The sequence below is a fragment of the Pteropus vampyrus genome, unplaced genomic scaffold, assembly GCF_000151845.1.
Source record: "Pteropus vampyrus isolate Shadow unplaced genomic scaffold, Pvam_2.0 Scaffold77, whole genome shotgun sequence".
Taxonomy (NCBI): domain Eukaryota; kingdom Metazoa; phylum Chordata; class Mammalia; order Chiroptera; family Pteropodidae; genus Pteropus; species Pteropus vampyrus.
In genome coordinates, this window is record NW_011888858.1 from 2,258,734 (window position 1) to 2,279,620 (window position 20,887).

Genomic DNA, 20,887 nt, shown 5'->3' on the forward strand with positions numbered 1-20,887 from the left:
CTCATTTCTCCCCTAATCTGTGAGTACCTTGGCGGAAACTATGTCTGGCTTATAGTTTTTTTCCTCTGGTGCCTGACACATTTCATGTTTGGTCAATTTAGTACAGTGTAAAAACAGCACCAATGGTGGAGTGAACTCTAGGGAGGATATAATTTCTGTGAATTAGTAAAAATTTTGGGAAGAGCTGTGGACTTTCACTGGCTGTGGAACTGTCAGATTTCAAGCCAATTATGTCTGGATTTAGGGGCGGAGGTGTTAAGGAAGTTCTAGATGACATTCGATTTACCCAAAATTTTGGTGAATTTTTCTGAGAAAGGGTTTTATAGCTTCCGTCGGATTTTCCATAGTGTTTATACCAACCCACCCACCCATCTTTAAGGTTAAGAATCACTGCCTTAGTAGTGCTTTTCTAACTTTTCAGATCGTTGACTCTAAATAAGGCTTGTTTTGATTTTTGCTGATAGTTGATCCCATGTATTTTGTAGCCTCCAGAAATTCCTCAGAATTCCTCTGCCATGGATTCCTTCCTATGTTTCTATTTCTTCTGTCATTTTAAAGAGATTTTCTGGCAAACAGGATATAAATATATGGATTTAACCTTCCATTCTTGAAACAGGAGTCTTCCAAACCAGAGCAATCTTTTATAGTATATATCAAATGCCACTCTCCTGCCCTCAGGAGAAAACCCATACTATTAAGCCTAGTATGTAAGATCCTTTATGATCTGGCCTTTGCTTATTACCTCCCCAACCCACATCGGTCTTTTGTTACTCAGTCCCCATTCCCCTTATATGTTATATTCTTCTAATAGATGTGTAGTTCCATGTTGCCATACTTCTGGGATTTTGCATATTTATTCCTTTGACAAATATTTGAATGCCTTGCATGTGCTGGTGTCAGACATTATACTAATTGCTAGGGATACAATTAACAACAAAAAGGACAAACCAGTGCACTGAATTTATTTTCTGGTTGGGAGAGGCAATAAATATATACTATGTTTGGTGCTAATAAATTCTATGAAGAAAGGTGAGGGAGTGGAAGGAGTTAAAAGTCCCTCCTTTTCACTCACACTATACGCTTATTCAGATCCCCTCCTCCTTTGTGTATTCAGAATACCCACCCTATCCTTTACTCCATGACAATATAGTGTTTTGGAATTGTCTGCTCTTGGAAGATTGCAAGACTCATCAAAGGCAGAAACTGGATCTTGTCCCCAGGGTCTTGCACATGGTAGGTACGCAAAAACTTATTTTTGCACTGATGGATTTAGCAATGTATGATTTGAGAAGCTTCCATATACATTTTATCCACTCTGAGGTGGACAGAAGAAATGTTATTTAGGCCACTTTACATATGAGAACTGAAGCCCAAGGAAATCTTTTTGTTTCCATTCCACTGCTATTTTCAGTTCCACAATGCTAGATTAACAACTCCACATCAAGTATTTGAGGATGTGGGCAGTTAAATGCAAAAGTACCATTCCATTGAAAGTAAGTATATTCATTGGCTTTCCAAGGACTGCTGGGCTAAAGATGGCAGGAAGATTGATAGTCCATGGCACATCATGCTTTAACCCACCCACATTATGTTGTCCTTTTTTTCATTTTTAGAAATTAGCTGAAGGGAATATTTGTTTTCATGGTGAATCAGTTCCACTCATTCCATCCTCTACAGTCTGCTAAATGGATATTACATAATGCATTCATATGCCAGGATAGACTTTACATACGTCGACTCATTTAATTCTCATAATCTATTGAAGTGGGTAGTATTAGTCCCATTTAATGTAGGAGGAAATCGAGGCACAAAAAATTTGAATAACTTTTTGAAGGTCACATCATTCCTCACCTGGACAACAGCTTCAACTCGTGTACACAATAGCCAGAGAGAATTTTAAAACATGTTAACTATGTCATGCCCTTGCTCCAACTTTCTAATCGTTTTCCCTCTCACACTTCAGGGTGGACCTATAGGCCCCAAGGGATCTAGTCTTTGTTAACATGAACATAATCTTTCTATTCTCACCCTTGCTCCAGCGATACTGGCACGTTTGCAAGCCTTCAAAAAGGCAAAGCTGTTTTACTTCCCATTCCCTTACTCTGGAAATCTATTTCCCCAATTCTTAGCATGGCCTGCTTTTTTACATCATTGCTCTGCTCTCCTCAGAGACCTTCCTCTTATCCCTATCATACTCTCACCTTGGTTATTCTTCATATGCATGTATACTTCCCTGAATCTATCCAATTTATCTTTTATGGCTTATCATCCCCAGTAAAATTTCAGTTTTGTGAGGGTGGGGGCCTTGTCTCTGTTCAGTGCTAATTTCCTAGGGTCTAGGAATAAAATCAGGCAAAACATATTTCACAAATGGATGAATAAATAAAGCTTCACACAAGAGTTGATCTTTGTCTTTTATTTGGCTGCAATATTTAAATTTCAGACTGCATTAAAACAACAACAGTGTCTTTATGATACAAAGTTTAAATGCCACATTACTGGGCACAATTCTTCCTCTTTTTCATGTTTAGCTGTAAGCCCATAGAAAGTATAAAACACCCAAGATGGCAAACTAGTAAGATTTCTGTAAGTTACTTTTTACAAAGTTTTTCAAAATATTTCAAACAAGTATCTACTCCAGCACTGAATTATTGAGGATATATGTACTCTAGTAAGAAACTAATAGTGAAATTGACAATTACTATTGAAAATGATCAATCCTATCCACCAGTCTAAATCATGTTTGAAAATTTTCAGGTACTGCACAGAACAGGTGAAGTTTTTGCTAGGCAGGGAGAAAAGCCCAAATAGTAGTCAATGACTGGAGTGACCATGAAGCCAAAGTTAAAAGATGTTAAAATCATATCTTTTAAATTATTCTTGTGAACGTAAGAAAATTAAGCAATACATAATTTTTACAATCCCACATCTCTGACAGGCATAGCTTATCAGATCACAAGGCAGTGTAAGGGGAATAAAGTATAAAATTTTCTCAGCTTACAATCCAATAAAGAACTACTTGTGGCCCTTGTAGCTACAGGTGATTAGGGAAGGTTTCATGGAGACAGTGAAGATAAAACTCTAATAACATTATAATGATATAAATGAGGACATTTTAAGAACTAATGGTACATAAGTGATGGTCCAAAAATTAGGAAAGCAAGTTCTCTTGATCAGTTACATCAGCAGTTCTTAACCTACAGACCAACACGCTTCAAGGGAACCAAGAACCAATGAAATCTGGTAACTTGTGTGCAATTTTCTAGGGAGGTCAACAGCATTCATTTTTTCAAAAAAGTCTATGTTGCAAAATAGATTTGAAGAGTTTATGTTGTAAGTCCTTGGGCAATCAACTTCAAAAGGTAAGGCTGAGAATGAAGACCTCCTAGATCAGGCTAATGTAGATTTTGACCCCTACTTGAGACTTATGCAGAGGATGGTTAAACGGTAATAAATTCAAGACTTGGTGATGAGTTAGATGCAAAAGGTCATGAAAACATCAAGGATGAAATCAAAATTTTGATCTGAGACAGCGAATGTAGCCAGTTATAGGCTTAGTGGATGATGAATTAAGTTTGGAGCACTCAGAAATGGATAGTTGAAAATACAAGTCTACAGACACAGAGCTGGGACTCAGTAATGCTAGTTTTGTTGAAGGAGTTAAGATCATTATTTGTAAACAATGGAGACACTCAGTAGTAGGCAACATCAACGCTTAAAGGGAAATAGTAATATGAGAAATGACTGAGAGCTTGGAATATCTTGGTGTCTAGCCCAAGAAAGAAGTGGTTAGGTCAATCACACCCCACCAGAGATCAGGTGAGTGGTAATAAGGGATGCCAGCCTGTTAACATTTGAGAGAGGTGAAAAGTGTAGACAGTAGGCCAGTGGCCAGGGTCTTATCAAGATTTTAACTGTAGCAGAGATTCTTAACATTCTTGTGGACACAGATCCTTTTGATAAAACTGTAATTGCCCCCTTTTCATAAAAGCATATAATTTTATACATGTAAGTTTAAGGGGTTCATGGATATTTGGATGAAAGTAGTGATCTATAAAATTCTCAGTCCTGCATAATATATCGAAATACTAATCTATATGGTTTATAGATTAATGATGAACTACAATACCTCTCATTAACAACTGCTCCTTCAGAAGTGAATCCTGCTGGGTACACTGCCTGGACTTACAGAAAGAAACTAGTTATGGTTATCAATGGGGAGATTCTAATTTCTGAAAATGATGGTATCCTGGGGATAGTTAGTGTGGCTAAAATATGTATTATCACAATTAAAATAATTTTATGATTCAGAGACACCTGCCATAGCCAAGAAAGATTTGCTAAATCTTTCATTTGGAATGGCAAAGGTGGATCTACTTTTTTTCCATGGCAAGTTGCCATGACACCCATCAAAGTTCTCAGAAAAGTCCCCTTTCCATGGCTTCCACAGTACCCCTTCATCTTATCTCATGTGTCCTCCCTACTCCTAGGACCAATCTCAATTTTTCTTTAAAAAAATCAAAATAAAATATCTCTATCAATAGCTAGAGATAAATGTACACCATTTTCTGAGATACTGACTGCAAATATAAAACCATGACCTTAGAATTTTGTAAAGATCAATTTAAGAGAACTACCTTGCTCTTACCACACTTTCTAAGATTACAACCATTTTAATTTTCTAAAACTTAAGGGCTGATATATAGAAGGCCAAGTAGTAACTTCAGAGCTCTATAATAGGACATTATTAGCATTGTTAAGCAAATACATTTGATTATATTATGTAACAATGACCATATAGTGGATATTCATTTTAAAATATTCTTAAATATGTACGTATATTCTCCTAATCCATGAATCTAGAGAAGCACTTATTCACTAATAAATTTCATTTGTTTTCTGATTGATTTAAAATCTTCATCTTGCTTGCTTTTTTTCCTGTGGCTAAACTAGAAATTTAGTTTTTCTCCTAAAAAAATACAATGATGTTCTTTCTTATCAATTGCCCTCTCTAATTTTCTTGTCAGCCTGCTTCAAGGAAATCCACGTGTTCAGTATGCTTGCTCGCAGTTTGGCCCATACCAAATGGTTGTTTAATCCAAATATCTGAGCTGCAAACTGAGCTGATCCTTCTGGAGAAAGTATGGTTGAAGAGCCAAGACCTATTAGTTCAGAAAGAAAAAGACAGAAAATTGAGTTGTCAATAAATAACGAAAATACCACTTAAGCAAACTGTTTCACACTCAGAGAAGTCCTATTAGTCAGACAATAAAAAGTTATTGTATTATTGTCTAATAAAGTATATACAGGAGTTTACATCTTTATTGTTGGAGTGGCAAAGTGATTATAAGAGAATAAATTTTACTTATCTGCCATGAGCAGATATTTCACATTCATCATCTATCACTTTTCTCACTAAATCCACTGGCAAAGAAATTTACTTTTTTCAAAGTTTTTTTCACATATACAATCCCTTTAAATCCCTGGTAAAAGGCAATAGAAATGGAACAAAGGACAAGGACAAGAGTACAAGTACCCGTTCTTAGACAAACTGTTTTGATAATATCCTAATTACTTTTGTCTTTACACGTGAACTATTTTAACATTTTTAGGCAGTAAAAAAGTCAAATCCAAAGAATAATCCTAATAAATATTAATTATAAATAAATTCAATAGTAATAAGATCTAAAAAGACAGTAAGAAAGTAACCTCCTTGGGGGGGTACATGTTTGCTTAGGCAGAGTTTCTTGAGTTGAAACTATTATGTCAGACACTAGAGTCAAGGACTAGCTTATGGATACAAAAGCTCCATTTTCCCAGCATTCTTAGAATTCATCAGGCTCTTTGAATCTCGCTATCCCCAATAAAAATAAAGTACAAATCACAAGGTTAATTATACTAAGTAGACTGTTCTACTCTAGAAACCAAGATATCTGTGCAGGACTCCCTTTCTGATAAGTTTAATTAGCAAAAAGTTAGCTTATCCAGTGAGCATGCCATAAGAAAAAGAGAAATGGGAGTTTTCAGGATTTTACACAGGACATTGTAATACTGTCCCTCAAAATATTATCCCCAATTCCAGTGATCACAATGTACAAATCTTTCAGATTCAGTTTCTTCTTGGACAGTACGAAAAAAAGTGCCTAATTTTCGCTTATCACGTTCCCATGGATAGCTTTTTCTAAGCTTCATGGATAACATCTATTATATACCTATATTATTTCTCTGCTATAAATTTGGTTATAGCTTTACTTATAGCTGTATTACATTTTTAACTTGATATAGTCAGATGTCTAGTTAAGAATCACAAATGTATCATCTCTGAAATCATGTAAAAGCAATAGTCAAAGGAAGGAAGAAAATAGATGTAAACACAGCTGAAAGGTAAATGGAGTTGTAACTACTTAGCAGACCAAGAAAATTTAATCCTAAACTGGAAGCCGGGAAAGATGAGAAGCAACCTGACTAGCATTACAGAACCCACTCAAAGGCTGCGGAATTAGTGGCACTAGACAGACACTTTTGAAAAGAGGAGTGAGGTCAAAGTGGGGCTACAAAGAAGACTGACTGCAAGTCAAAAAGCAGGCCCTCAGGTCCCCTTCCCACTCCATGTATCTAAGCAACTGCTCCTTCTGCACCACATCAGTTTAAAATTTTTCTGAAGGTAAAATAGACTTAGACCAGACTTCTGTGGTTGGAGGATACCAGGCCCAGTTGAGGCAAGGAATGCCATAGTGAAAATGGGATTATGCACATCTAAGTCAAGTTCCCCGACTTCCCAAATGCTGGCAGCCAGGTTTATTCCTCCAGGTAGAAGACTGAGACTAGAAAGGTTCTCTGGGTGATTCTGATCATCACATAAGAAAAGGCTGAAAGACACTGATGTAAGGAGTTACTCAAAGAACAACCTTATCAGATCAGCCTATAGTGGAACCCACTTTTGACAGGCCCCATCCACTTGCACAGGGCTTCCAAATGGTTTGTTACAGTGCCCAACTCTTAAAGGAGCAAACGGCCAAAGATTATACAGCTGAGAAAAGGAACCAATAATCTGAGAGAGATCAAAGAAAAGGATATTTGGGGGTAGCGGATGCAGGGAGACAGAGAACAAATAGGAGCTCTTAGAAATTAAAAATACCCTACATAAAATGAAAAACTCAATAGGACTGGTAATGTAAAGCTGAAGAAATATTCCAGTAAGTAGAGCCAACAAGAGCAAGAAAATAGAATAGCTATCAAAGAGGTCCAAATTTGAATAATAAATCTAGAATCAGGAGAGAGAAAATGAAGGGGGAAGGAAATTCAATAATTCAAGAAAACGTCCCAGGATTAAGGAATCAGAGTTATGGATTAAAAGAGCTCACCGAAAGCCCAGGATGGAAACAGACTCACCAAGACACAACTTTCTGAAATTTAAGAATAATGGATAGACAAAAGATCCTAGAAAAGGTTGAAAAAATTCAAACACTAATAGGAAATTATATGATTTTAAGAAATTACCATTAATTTTTCTTAGATGTCATGTATGGTATTATGATTATGATTCAAAAAATAGACTCCTTATCGCTTAGAGAGGCATATTTAAATATTTAAGTATAAAATGCTATAAAGTCTAAGATCTGCTTTAAAATGATCCAGTGGGAGAGGGTGATAGATGCAATAAGATGTTAAGTGAGATTTTATTACATTATTCTCTATACTGTTGTGCATACTTAAAATTTTTTAATAGAGAATTTTTTAAAATTCAATGTATCTTACCACTGGGTAGTCGGAGAGAAGACCACACATCCTGAGCTCCCCAGTCTGGAGTGAGGGGAGGGCAGCTGATAACTGGGTATGCAGTGTTCCCAGACATCACTGGTCCTAAACCATTGCTTCTGCCGGCCACTGCCACAAATACTGTAGGAATGCCATCCCCTAAGGAAATCAGAAGTTTATAATTATGCTAAGTAGTCAAAAAATATTTAAAGACAGGTTAAAAAAAAGCCTATATGTCTTAACTCCTTGAATTCCTTTCTCGGTCTCTAAAAAAAGCATAAATAAGATACTATTATTACATACATATTAAAAATATAAGGTTCACACTGCTACTTACTGTATGTCAAGAAGTAGCAAGAATAGGTTTGGCCATCTTTAAGATCTATAGTATAAAGGAGGTGGCAAGGTGTCAGTGAATGAATGGCTCAAAGGCCCTTTCTACTATTGCTGCTTAGGCTCACCAAAATGAAGAATGACACCACTCAAACCAGTGTCTGTCCTAGTGTCCTTCAACCAAAGGGGTAATAGAGACTAAAGATTTAGGGGCACTTCTTGAAACAAGAGTTGAAGGCAAATTCAATAATACCCAAATACTTAAAACCCTTCAGTATATTTTCTAACATATCTTAAACAGTTCATTCTTTGATAAATTTATAAATCATTCCTTTACATTTTTCTGGAGAAAGAGTTCTAGCTTTTATTACCTTGCCAGGGGCTCTGAGACCTTCCCCCCCCCCCGCCTTCAAAAATTAATAACAATGCTCCTATAGCAACTGTCTTTGGAAGGAATACTCAATAAACATTTTCTTCCAGTTGAAAAGCACTTGGTTGTGTCTCCAGGGCTCTATTATTTTAGATCAATGCTATCTTCCATTAAGACATTTATTGTCAATACTAAAATCTGAAATTATTCCTCAATTTCATGTTTGACTGCTTCCCAGGCAAGGCTGGTCATTGACTCTTGAGATCTGCTGCTTCTACCTCAAGTCTCCTATAATTGATGTGGGGCCTATTTTCTGTTGGAGCAGATTAAAAACAGTGCTGAGGGGCTTTCTTATTAGGTAAAGACTAATTCTAGTCTTTTCCTTCTATGCATGCTTGAATTTTCAAATCTTTCTCACTGATCCATTCTTTTATAAATTCCTTACACTCTTGGGAGGTGTCATGCAGCCCAGGATATCACATTTTTTCCCTTGGAAATGTGGCAAAGCTCTTTTCCAGCATTAATAGTCTAAAGGTAAAATTTTTTTGGCAAAATCAGAACTTCCTGAAATGCTCAAGTTATTCGACATTTACCTTCATACTCAGCTTTAATCCTCAGAGTTTCATCTGGTCCTTTATGGGCAGATGTTACCCGAAGTTCACATGGAATGCCAAAATTTCCACAAGCCTTCTTGATTTTTTCACAGTGACTAAGATCAGAAGTTGAGCCCATCATTACAACAACCCTGCACTGACTTTCTGGTTTCAGAAGCAACTAGAAAAGAAAAACATGGATACGCAAAAGGACAAAAATAAGTAAATATAGGAATGAGTATTGTAAGAACAGTTTACAGAGCTACAGTTTATGGTAAAACTACTTCTATACAGAATACCTCCTTTCTTAATAGACCAAATCTAAGACAAACAGAACAAAATGACAGAATTTATTTTTTAAAATAATCTCTCTAAAGAGTTCTTCATAATCAACACCTAACAAGTATGATTTTTAATCAGATAAAATAAGAATACTCAAGCTTCTAATTAATATTTAGAATGTTATATATTTCATCCAAACATTTTTAGTGCATTCTATTTAAAGGAGGTTTTAAGGCATAATCAGCCAAAATAGAGATCATGTTATCTTTGTTAGTTGCGTTAAATTCAAAATGCATGTTTCCATGGAAATGATGTTCTAAAAGGTAGTTAGAACCCTTAAGTAACCACAAACCCTATTCAATTTTCAAGGAATTATGGTAAACATAATATAATAAATCTTTAAAGTAACATTTTAATGACACATGGAATTCCAACTGTGAACTCTGCTAATGGAACCCATGCTAAAGGAACTCTGAGCAGCAATGGAGAGGTAGATAGGAAATTTGAGGATTCTCCTGCAGGGGCCAGGAGAAGACAAGATTCCAGGTTTCCCCAACAGGATTTGAGAGGAGTGTACCGGTAAGCTTAATAGCAGGAGTTCCGGTATGCCAGTGAGGGCAGTTAGGTGGCACATTTCTTAAAGGCACTCCTTTCTTTAAAGTCATTGGAAAAAAAAAAGCACTGCACCCTTTCATTTTATTTTTCTTTTTGAAGTAAGATTTATTTGGAGAAAAATACAAACGCAGTGTGAATTTAATACAAAAGGTTTACCTCTACTTTTTCTGCAACCCACTCAAAATTTTTCTTTACCATCTGGAGCCCTTCGGGAGTTACTTCCTTGAGGTCACGATATGACTAGAAAATAAGACAGAAAGTTTAGAATACAAATATATTCTATTAGTAGTATTCTTGTTATCTGAAATTATTTGGTTTCTGAGTTTTGGGTACAGATTATGAAGAGTTTGCATGGCAAGGGATGTATCTGAAAATGTATCTAAGTCTACAAATTCATTTCCAGTTAGACTAAAGAAAGTTCAGACAGTGAAACATACTTATATTTTCATTTTAGGATAAGTGCTTTCTATACTAGCAACTACAATTAACTCCTTGACAATCATTGTATCTATTACGGATAAAGAGGGTCTTGTTCTAATTTTGTTATTTATAGGAAAGAACAGGAATAGAACCTGGTAAGATTCAGAAGACTTGGGAGTTCCAAATCTGCCACTTAATTGTGACAACATCTATCCTCCTCTCAGACCCTTAGTTTTCAATTAGCCAAACAAGTATAATACTTGCTCTATGTGTGAGTCTATTAAAATAATAAATGAAAACTCTGCTTTGTAAATGTAAAATTTTATTCCCATCTTTTTTTTTTCAGGATGTAGGAAATACGAGATACTTATCTTTAAAACAAATAGCATTCAACAACTTAGGTTTATATCATAAGGAACAATAACCACCTTTTCTTTTCTTCTATCTTCCCTTTCTTCTCTATCACAGACTGATCTTGCAAAGGATAAAAAAAAACCTGAAGTATCACCTACCTGTTTGTCTTTCTGTTGGCTTCGATCTCCTGATGGCCAGAGTCTCCAAGAATCATTATCAATAACGTCGGCAAGAACAATTTCTTTGGTGGTGACATCAACACCAAATTCAATCTAGAAACAGCATATCACCAAAGAAGTTTTTCAAAACTATACTACTAAAGACATTTCTCAGTTATAATCTTTACTTTCAAATCTCCATTTTATTTGTACCTTCATATCAACCAGCGTACAGTCCTGGGGCAACCAGGATTTCTCCAGTATTTCAAAAATAGCCTGTGTAGCATGACTCATGATATCCACTTCAGTTTGGCCTATAACAAGTCCAGCAAAGCAAAATTTTGCAGCAATGAGCTGTTCCTCAGACCACTGTGGATCGTTATTGGCATCATCCTGAGAATAAAGTATAGAAGCAGAATTAATTTTATAAGCTTTTTGAGCTTTTCAGATAAACTGAAGTCCTTTTTCCCTTGAGCATGAAGTCCTTAGAAATATTCATTCCGTCTAAAGATTTAATTTTTATTTAAAATACTTTAATTTACAGAAATTATTTTTAATTTGTCTATTTTCAATAGCTACTCTTAAAACTCAAAATAGTTGGGTAACTTATTCTAGGTCATAAAGCATGTGAAAGAATTTTCTCTCTACATATAAACTATTTTAAGTATAAATTTGTGATTTTTATTTCTCCTACATCACAGTCAACGGAGACCGTAAAAAGGCTAAGAACACAATTTAGTCTACCAAATCTTCCAGGATGGTTTTCATAATCTCCTGACTTTATTATTGATAAGAATTTATACAAGTCTACAAGTTTTTAGGAACATTATTTGATAATTCAAGAGACTTCAAAGTAAAGAGATCAGTGAAAAAATAAAATACTTTCATTTTATTCTACATCCTGTCCCAACTTTACATGAAATTTTTCTTTCAAGGATTTTTGATCTGTATAATTATAATCATAACACGAGCACTTTAAACTGTGCAGTTCACTGATTAAAAATACACTGACATTGCTTCTGAAGTATAACTATGCATAACAGTATATAAACAAAGCTGGAAAAAAGCAGGTTAAAGAAAACAAATACAAATTGATAACTACTGATTCCTACATCCTTTACTATGTTTTTGCTTATAAGAGACATTGATAATAGTTTTTCTATATTAGAATATAAAAAGACCCTTCATATTAGTCTTTACTTCACACTCTTCAACAGTAAATTTAAAAATTTTTTGAATTGTTACTTTTCTTCCTATTAACTGCTGATTTTAATTTGTTTATTTTGTTAGTCATCTTGGTCAAAAGATAAGTAGATTTTCACAGATGTTTTTCTTTAACCCATTTCCTGTTTGCCCTGAGAATACTCGCTGACAGTGCTTGCAACTGCAGCGTTATCTCGCAATAACTCGTAGATTATATTCTTAACCTTCTCCTCAAAGTTTGCCATACATCTCCCATGCTTTTCAGAGAATTACATCAAAACAGGGCTGATGTAGTTTTGACATATCGTTTGGACAGAAAACAGATGCCAAACGATCTGGAAAAAAAAAAAGGATTGCAAAGGGGACGACTATAGCCAGATTCTGTGGTGAACATATGGCTGAAGTGGTGACAAGGAGGTGACAATGTTGTCAACATTCCACAATGATACTATAATTGAAGTAGACAACAGAAATTTAAAAAAGAAACTAAGAAACCATGTGTCATTTTGGGAGCAGCGGACTCAGCTAATCAAATGCTCATTTCTTTTTTCTTTTCTCCCCTCTTTAATTCCGCCCCCACAACTTCCACCCCTGACTTATGGATGTTACCATTACCCTTAAGAACTGGATCTCTGAAGGCGGGGTGTCTTCTCCCACACGCTCGCGGTATGCACCTGGGGCCTGGTGCACCCAGGGCCTGGTTCACTCGGGGCCTGGCACCTCCGGTGCACTCGGGGGGCCTGGCGCACCTGGGGCCTGGTACCCCCGGTGCACTCACGGGGCCTGGTCCATGGCTCCACCTGGGATGCAAACCCAGGACCTTCTGCATGTAAAGCAGACATGCTGACCACTACATTATGGAGCCACTCCAGATGCTCATTTCTTATCCAACTGAGCACAAAAGGCACAAGTTTTGGTATAAGAAATTCTCTCGCCACCTTCTAAACATTACAGTGCTGAACTCCTACATCCTCTTTAAGAACAATCCTGAGCACACAATCAGCCATGTAAACTTCAGACTGATGCTGGCTGAATGTTGGAAAAGCATCACAAGCCAGGGAAGCAACATCTTCAAGGTTGCCTGTGCTCTGATGTCATACCTCTTCGCCTGTCTAGAAGACATTTCCCCAAGAGCATACACAACCACCATCAGGGAAACAGAATCCAACAGTCGCTGCAAAGTTTGCTGCTTGCACAAGGTTGGCAAGAAGATCTGGAGAGAATCGTGATATTTTTGTGTGGAATGTGATGTTCTGCTTTGTGTTGTTCCGTGCTTTGAAATTTACCACGAAAAAAACTACTAAATACTGATCATCATATACATTTCTGTTACATTAGGATTAGAGACAAGTTCTGTTTAGAAATAACTCCAAGAACAGTTTTTATATTTTAGTTTCACATTGAAAACTATTCAGATTTGCTTCAGCCTCAATGAGAGTGATTATGTAAAATTAAATTAACGCTGGCAGCAAGATGCACTTTTTTTTTCTAAATGGGAAATGGGTTAGAAATCTGAATTATCATTGATAATAGAAATGTACATTATTGACATGTTTCTGAAATGACAATTGCAATATCGAAAGCTTTAATAACGTCTAAATCTTTTGACTCGGTAATTATAAATTCATAGCTATTTTATAGTAAGACACAGAGACATAAAAAAATTACCTTGAAAAACATCTCCACTTTAGGTGGGTAAAACTTATATCCTTCCTTGACACCAGGATTTCTTTTGAGAAAAGAACCAGTTGCTATTCTTCTACAAACCCATTCAATTGGAATCATTTCACACTTAGGTGCAATGAAAGCTGTCTCCCCACATTTTTTGGTGAAAGCAGTTTTGATACCTATATATTAATGATAAAAATTAAGAAGCATTAAAATTACATTTAAAAGGTAGATCTGAGGCATAAGAAAACCCTACCCTTTACAAAAAAACAAAAACCCTATCTAGTTAAATGCCACTATCAAAAATAAAAAAAGGTGAAAGTAGGAAAACAGAACTATTATGCTTTATGCTGCTTATCAAAATACTCAGAAAAATTTCACCTTAATATCACATGGCAAAGTATATACTGGATTAGAAGATATGGATCCCAGTGTCTTTACCATCCATTAATTCATTCATTCAAAAAATATTTTTTGAGTACCTCTTCTTCCAGTGCATACCTGACTTTGCACAAGGTATATAACTTACCCGGGAGACACTAAATTATTTCCAAGTCAGATGTGGTTGCAGGATTCTTATGTTCTATGGTCCAGTATTATATGGGCCTTGTAAAATATCAATCTACTTATCACAATTAGATAAAGCCCTAAATTTTGGATAGCCTTTTTCTCTTATTTGGAGTAAATAATCCTTGAAAATCATCCAATGTGGAACAGCAGGAACACCGTGACCAATTTGGCCAAGAGCAAAGAAAATATTTGTCCTTTTCCCTTCTCTTAAACTGTTATTGGAAAACTAAGATAACACTGCAGCCTGAACATGAGCATTATGTTAAACCTATGCCAGTTTCCAGATGGTTTAATTCACAGTATACTACAGTATGACTTTGTACTGTGATTTAATAACACTTCTAGGGTAGGCGGTACCGAAAAGAATTAAAAGCAGGTTGAAAAGAATTAAAAGCAGGGATTCCAACAAGTAATTATACACCAATGTTCACAACGGCAAAATTCACAATAGCTAAAAGGGGGACACAACGCAACTGTCCTATCAACAGATGAATGAATAGACAAAATGTACATACATACAATAAATTATTAGTCATAAAAAGGAATGCAATTCTGATATATGCTACAATATGGATTAATCACGGAAAAATTATGCTAAGTGAAATAAAAGACAAATACTGTATAATTCATTCCACTTACATGAGGTACCTAAAAGGCAAATTCATTGAGTGACCCAAGGCAATGAGGCCACTGGAGTGAAAGAGCCCAAATCTTTTACTAGCTGAGATTTCATTCAATACAGACCAATCAACTACTGACAGAATCCTTGCAGAAAAACGCATTATCCTAATTTCCCTTCCTTCACTCCAAACACCCTCCACAGAAATGTTCTGACTTCTTTCTTTCTGACCATCTTTCTAATAGATTTCTCTACTGGAAATAGTCTTCATTCAGTTTTAGATTAGGAGGTGAATATCTCTGATCGAGTCCAAATCCCTCACTTGGGGAATGGCAAGATGAAAAGGTATGGTCAGTTTTCAAATAGTCTTCAAAAGCTCTTTACAGAGCTTTCCAGTGGAAGAGAAATTTGAAATTCTGTATTATCTCAGGGATGAAGCAAAGAATAATTAATTACAGGGACTAAATTTCAATTGATCAAATAGAGTTAACACCAGAATGAGCATCCTTCATAGCGAAGTTCCTTAAGCTCTTTTATAGGTTAAGTCTCTCTTCATGAAGATTTCTTAGGAGAGAGAAGTTGCAAGGAAGATATAAGTGCCAGACAAAAACTGTAGCAAACTGTTAAGATTCCTTTTAACTAAATGATAGTACTTACAAATTCCAAACCAAAAAAAGTGTTATAGTGAAATTCAAGAATTCCTGGTTGGATTTAAATAAGCTTACTTATGAGACATCTTCAAAAAAATGTTGTTAATCCAAATAATGGCATCTCCCCATGAGAGAGATCAAAGTGTGTTGTATGTGTGTGTGTAGAGAAAGAGGCTGTGGGGGAAGCTACTTACCTGCTTATTGTAAAACCTAAAAAATATAACTGGTAATCAACATGTTGTTAATCCAATTAATGTGTCATTTCTCCAGGAAAAGGGCCAATCTGTGTGTGTAAGAAAGAATATGAAGGGAGAGGCTACTGGGAGAGCCACTTACCTGCTTCCTGTAACAACTGAAAAATACAACTGGTAATTTTATTTGAGATTGCAGCTTTTCCTTCCAGGTGATTCTTTCTGGCTGCATTTCCTGCTGTAATCTGGTCCTTGGACTGCAGGAGGACTTTTCCTGGACTATCTAACAATTCATAGACTTCTTTTGTTTTACCTTCATAGAGTTTTTTACCAATGTTCAGTACTGTGGAAATAAAATGGACACATCAAATTTTAGAAAGAAACTTCCTGAATATTGAAGACTAACTACCTCCTAGAATAATCAACCAGTGAACATAGAGTGGCTCAGTAATAATTTAAATAAAATTAACTCATACTCTACAAAGTATTTTCACGTGCATATTTGATACACACAATTTTTTGATGAATTTTTATTATGTAAATAATTATAGAGACCAGGAAACTAAGTATCAAAAAGGTGGAGGTCACACAGTTAGGAAATGGCACAGCTACACAAAATCCTAAGTCTTCTGATATCAAAATTTGTGCTTTCCACTATCTGCTTCTCTCACAGCAGAACTGAAGTAGAATTAAGATAAATTAAAATTAATATAAATTCAGTAGCATTTTCATATACTTACAACACAATAACTAAACTAGCTTGCAGTGGAAAAACAGCTGTATTTTCCCTGACTTCTGCTTTCCGTGGCAGGAGAAATAGGAAAGTACAGCCACATAGGCTCTTGATTTCAAGTTAATGTGCAAGAGAAGGCACGTCCACCCACTACAATTAGCCCATTTGGAAGCACCTCTATTTCTCAATCCGGCTTCCTAATCCCCTACCCTTAACCCTTTCTCCTAACAGTTGTAGGAAACTATGAGGAAGTAATGACAAGAGAATCCAATTTTGATGTAGGTCATAAGACCTAAAGAAAAGTAATCTTAGTCATAAGAATGATTTAAATGAAGATCAGAGATAATAGAAGTTTTAGAACTTAAAAATTCCAAGGAAAGAAATCACCTCTCATGCTCCCAGAACACTTGACTCATTTTAAGTAACAGCATTTTTTAGTGTACATAAGCCAGGGATATATCAGCAAAGGAGACAGAATCCCTGCTATTAAGTGACCTAAGTCTAAGGGAAGCTGAAATTAAACAAGACAGCACAATAAGTACAATGTGAGAAATATACAGACTATGGCAGCAGTCTTCAAACTTTTTGGCACCAGGGACTGGTGTTCCTACAAGAATCTAATGCCTGATGATCTGAGGTGGAGCTAAAGCAGTGATGCTAGCACTGGGGAGTGGTTGGAGACTCCTGGATTATGGAATCACAGGTTCATGGCAGGGCCATTTAACCTAGTCTAGACATCAGAGAAGTTTAGAACAAAGTGAGGATTAGGTTGAGATCTGATGAACGATCAAAATTTAGGCAGAAGGGGGAAAGGGGTAGGTAGAGTGAAACAAAGACCATGGGGTGAAAGAGTACATGGCAGAGCTTCAGTATATTTGGAGCACTATGTGTGTGCACATTGTTGAGCAGGTGAGGGAAGCAATATCTAAAGAGTAGAAAGGAACGGCAGGAGATGACTGCCATAAGAGTGTGCGGGTCGGGGTGGGTCAGGTATATCACCAGCTAGTGAACTGAAGGTATCCATTAAACAAACCAGTTACAGTTCAGTTTAATAGCTGACATTGCAGAGTACCTAATTTAGAGGATGAATCCCTATCTCCTATCATCATGTCTTGACTTACTGACAGTTTAAAAGGCCCTTCAAAATATAGCCTGGATTAGTGCTCCAAATTCAGATTTCTCTATTCCCTTCCTAGAATTCCAACTTCCATAAATGGATTTCTATATTCCCTTTACAGGCTTTAGACATGCTCTTCCCTAGGCCTGAAACAGTTTCCTTCCATTTCACTATTTATCCTTCAGGCTTCATAAGCTATGTTGATAGAATTTAGACTTTATCCTAAGAACAACTATGTGGCTTTGAAGTACTTACATAAAATGACAGATTTCTCTACCATAAAGACCATTATGGCTACTCTGTGGTGAATGAAATAAGGAGTGGGTGAAAGAAAATTAGAGATGGAGAGACTAGTTAGGATGCTGTGGCAGCAATCCAGGCAAGAAATGTCCTGGGCTAAGTAAAAAGCAGTAGTAAAAAGACTCAAGATTTTTAAAAGGTAAAAAGTTTTAAGAACAATTGATTAACTATGGGAGAATAATAGAAAGGGGAGAGTCACGGATGTTGTCTAGGTTGGATAAAAGGCAAAATGAAGTTCATACCTACTGCCCTTCCTTCCCAATTTAGTCGAATCAATATTTATTACCTAGTTATTAAATAGGGTGGGAATTTCAATTAATGGGAGAAATAACTTAAATAACAATCATAAGAGACATATGTTTCAAGTACTGATATGCCTGCTACAAAATTGTGGGTGAATTCAGAAAAGATCAACGAGGATTGAGAATAATTCATGGAAATGAAACAAGGATCTTGAAAAGTGTAAGAAATAAGAACATCTAGGACTTCTGTCCAGTAAAGCAGTCACTAACCACATGCGGCTACGAAATACTTGAAATTGATATAAGTGTAAAAATACACAATGGATTTCAATATGAAAAGAGATGCAGAATATAATTTTTTATAGTGACTATGTGTTTAAATGATGCTATTTGGGATATAGTGGGTTAAATAAAATAAAGTTCATTTCACCTGTTTTTTACTTTTTTAAAATGTGGCAACTAGAAAACAAAGTTACATATGGTTTCTCATTATATTTCTATTAGACAGCACTGTTCTAGAAGAAACAGCATAAACACAGAGTAAACTTGGCGAATTACCTACTGGAATGTACACCTAGAATTCAGAATAGAGAAAAATCAAAGTTAGGATTGAAGAGGTAGGAAGGAAGCAGTATTCAGGATGTGAATGAAAGGGTCTTTCTTCAGACTTGGGTTGCTACTGAAAATTCTTGAGTAAGTTAGTGCTCAAAGAATTCTTGAGCCATTTAAAAACCATAAAGGTGGCATTCTATTAACTTGCCAAGATATACAAGATGGAAGGAAGTGCAAGAGCAAAGATTTTAGAAATTCTATCAGTCTATAGGTATGGCAGGAAAAATTCTAGTCTAATGCCTTGATTTTATGGAGTTGTTACTCAATTGTCATCTGGATCTTTTTAGTCTGAAATTTTTAACCTAAAGTCAGTATTTCTATATGGAGAGAATGTACTGATCAGCTAATATAAGGATTTCAGTTCACTATAAATGTAGAAATTTTACCAGCAGAGATTGGCACAATCTTTCCTGAGGATATAATCACTAGTGGGCAAATTATGTAAATATGTAAATATGATAAATGCAAAGTGAAGCAAGGAAACTTTTTGCCTGGTGGTTTTGGAGCTCTCCAAAGCCATCATAGCCAAAAGACTACTTTAAAAAACACACAAAATCTGGACAGAAAATAGCAAATTTTTTAGAAGGTTCACGTATCAATTTTCTGGAATACCAGGTTATTATTAACCTAACTGGAAAAGCAAGACTTTTAAGAGTCAATTCTAGATGTTCCTGAGTTTTTCAGTTTCTATAGATCACAAAATTGATCTCCAGGCACCTCTCCAATCCCTAAGCATTTCTTGTTCTAATTACCCTTTTCCTCTTTGTTCCTTTTCTCCACCCCAGAGGCAGTTAAGAGTATTTAAGAAAGTTCGGAGAAGCCGGAGTGTGCTTTGTTTCCAGCGCACCATCATTCGGCCAGCCTAGCGGCCTAGAGGCGGCTCCAAGGAGACACGAGAAAGGCTACTGTCAGGGCCACGAGACGCGCACGTGTCTGCGCCGAGCCCGCGAACTCAAGGCCGGGGTGGGAAGGCCATCGAGAGCTGGCAGTCCAGGGCAGACTCCTGGAAAGGCCCGTTACTCACCCTCAGCTGTCGCCATCGTCCTGGGTGGGCTGGGGGCAGCGACTGCACTAAGAGAGGCCGAACTCTGGAAAAGAGGAGTGGTCAGAGAGGCTCACAGGGCGGGGGAAGGGAGACGCGGCCCAGAGACACCCCCCAGGGAGGGTCGCGTTGTCAGAGTACCCACTCGCGCCTTGGTCGAGCACCTACAGCAGCAGCGGAAACCGGGGATCTTTACCGACCCTGAGGAGTTAGAACTATGGGAGTGAGCGCGATCCCTGAGGATTCCCGCCGCGCAGGCGCAACGACGCAGGCGGTCACCTTCCCCGCCCCGCGCCGGCGCTGTTGCAGGAGAGGTGAAAAGTGGCGCGCACTGGCGCCCCTCCCCATTCTTCAGAAGCTTTAGACCGGGCCCCCTTCTCGGCAGTGAGAGCAGTTCATAGGTTGGAGTGTACCAAGTAGTGACGGCCAGGGGAAAGCATGTGGGTAGGAGAATACAAAGTTTACATCCTCTGGGAGCGAAATGACGTTGGCCCCGCTAGTCTCATCACCTCAGGCTTGGGTACAGGAAAATAACGGAGATTTACACGTGCAGAAAAATTAGCCGCCCGTAGGTCTCTAATGCAGGACTAGCTCCACCCCCACTGGAGCCCGTGACTCCGCCCATCAGCCATGCAGCCTCTCCCTCCGCCCTCGCTCATTGGTGGGCCGGGAGGAGGCGGGGCAGGGTGGCGCGCGGGGTGGGTGGGAGCTAATCACGCTTGCTTGGGGAAAGCACGCGCCGCCGCAGTAGCGAGGGTCGTGCCGCTGGGAGGGAAGCGTCTGTTTGCTGGCACGAGCTTCCGAGGTGTACGGGCCGTGCGGGCTGCTGGTTGGTGCTTAGACCCCTGCCGCGGCGGCAGGTCCCTCCACGTGCTTTCTGCGACGACATGGAGCTGGAGGAGTTGGGTGTCCGAGAGGAATGTGGCGTGTTCGGGTGTATCAGCTCGGGAGAGTGGCCCACGCAGCTAGATGTGCCGCATGTGATCACTCTGGGACTCGTGGGGCTGCAGCACCGGTGAGCAACTGGGTGAGGGGTGGGGGTGGCGGCGCGCGTGCT

At 37.6% G+C, this 20,887-nt stretch overlaps 2 protein-coding genes across 4 annotated transcripts in view; one reads left to right on the top strand and one right to left on the bottom strand.

The window, feature by feature from the left end:
• Window positions 1-4,939: 4,939 nt before the first annotated feature.
• PAICS (phosphoribosylaminoimidazole carboxylase and phosphoribosylaminoimidazolesuccinocarboxamide synthase) lies at window positions 4,940-20,145 on the bottom strand. Of its 3 annotated transcripts, none has more exons than XM_011362616.2 (10): window positions 19,999-20,145; window positions 19,813-19,876; window positions 15,930-16,127; window positions 13,755-13,933; window positions 11,097-11,276; window positions 10,884-10,997; window positions 10,108-10,191; window positions 9,055-9,235; window positions 7,759-7,917; window positions 4,940-5,162 (listed from the first exon to the last, which is right to left on the bottom strand). In XM_011362616.2, the coding sequence occupies exons 2-10, from the start codon at window positions 19,826-19,828 to the stop codon at window positions 4,999-5,001; spliced, it is 1,275 nt and encodes a 424-aa protein (XP_011360918.1). In that variant the 5' UTR covers window positions 19,829-19,876; window positions 19,999-20,145; the 3' UTR covers window positions 4,940-4,998. The 3 variants fall into 3 exon arrangements, with proteins under 3 accessions (XP_011360918.1, XP_011360916.1, XP_011360917.1); XM_011362614.2 differs by having other exon boundaries at window positions 19,976-20,135; XM_011362615.2 differs by having other exon boundaries at window positions 19,972-20,127.
• Window positions 20,146-20,549: 404 nt separating this feature from the next.
• The window catches only part of PPAT (phosphoribosyl pyrophosphate amidotransferase), a 31,570-nt gene continuing 31,232 nt past the window's right edge, over window positions 20,550-20,887 (top strand). Inside the window, exon 1 of the mRNA XM_011362617.2 lies at window positions 20,550-20,845. Coding sequence (XP_011360919.1) covers window positions 20,718-20,845 — 128 coding nt within the window. The 5' untranslated portion in view covers window positions 20,550-20,717. The remainder of the gene's footprint in view (window positions 20,846-20,887) is intronic.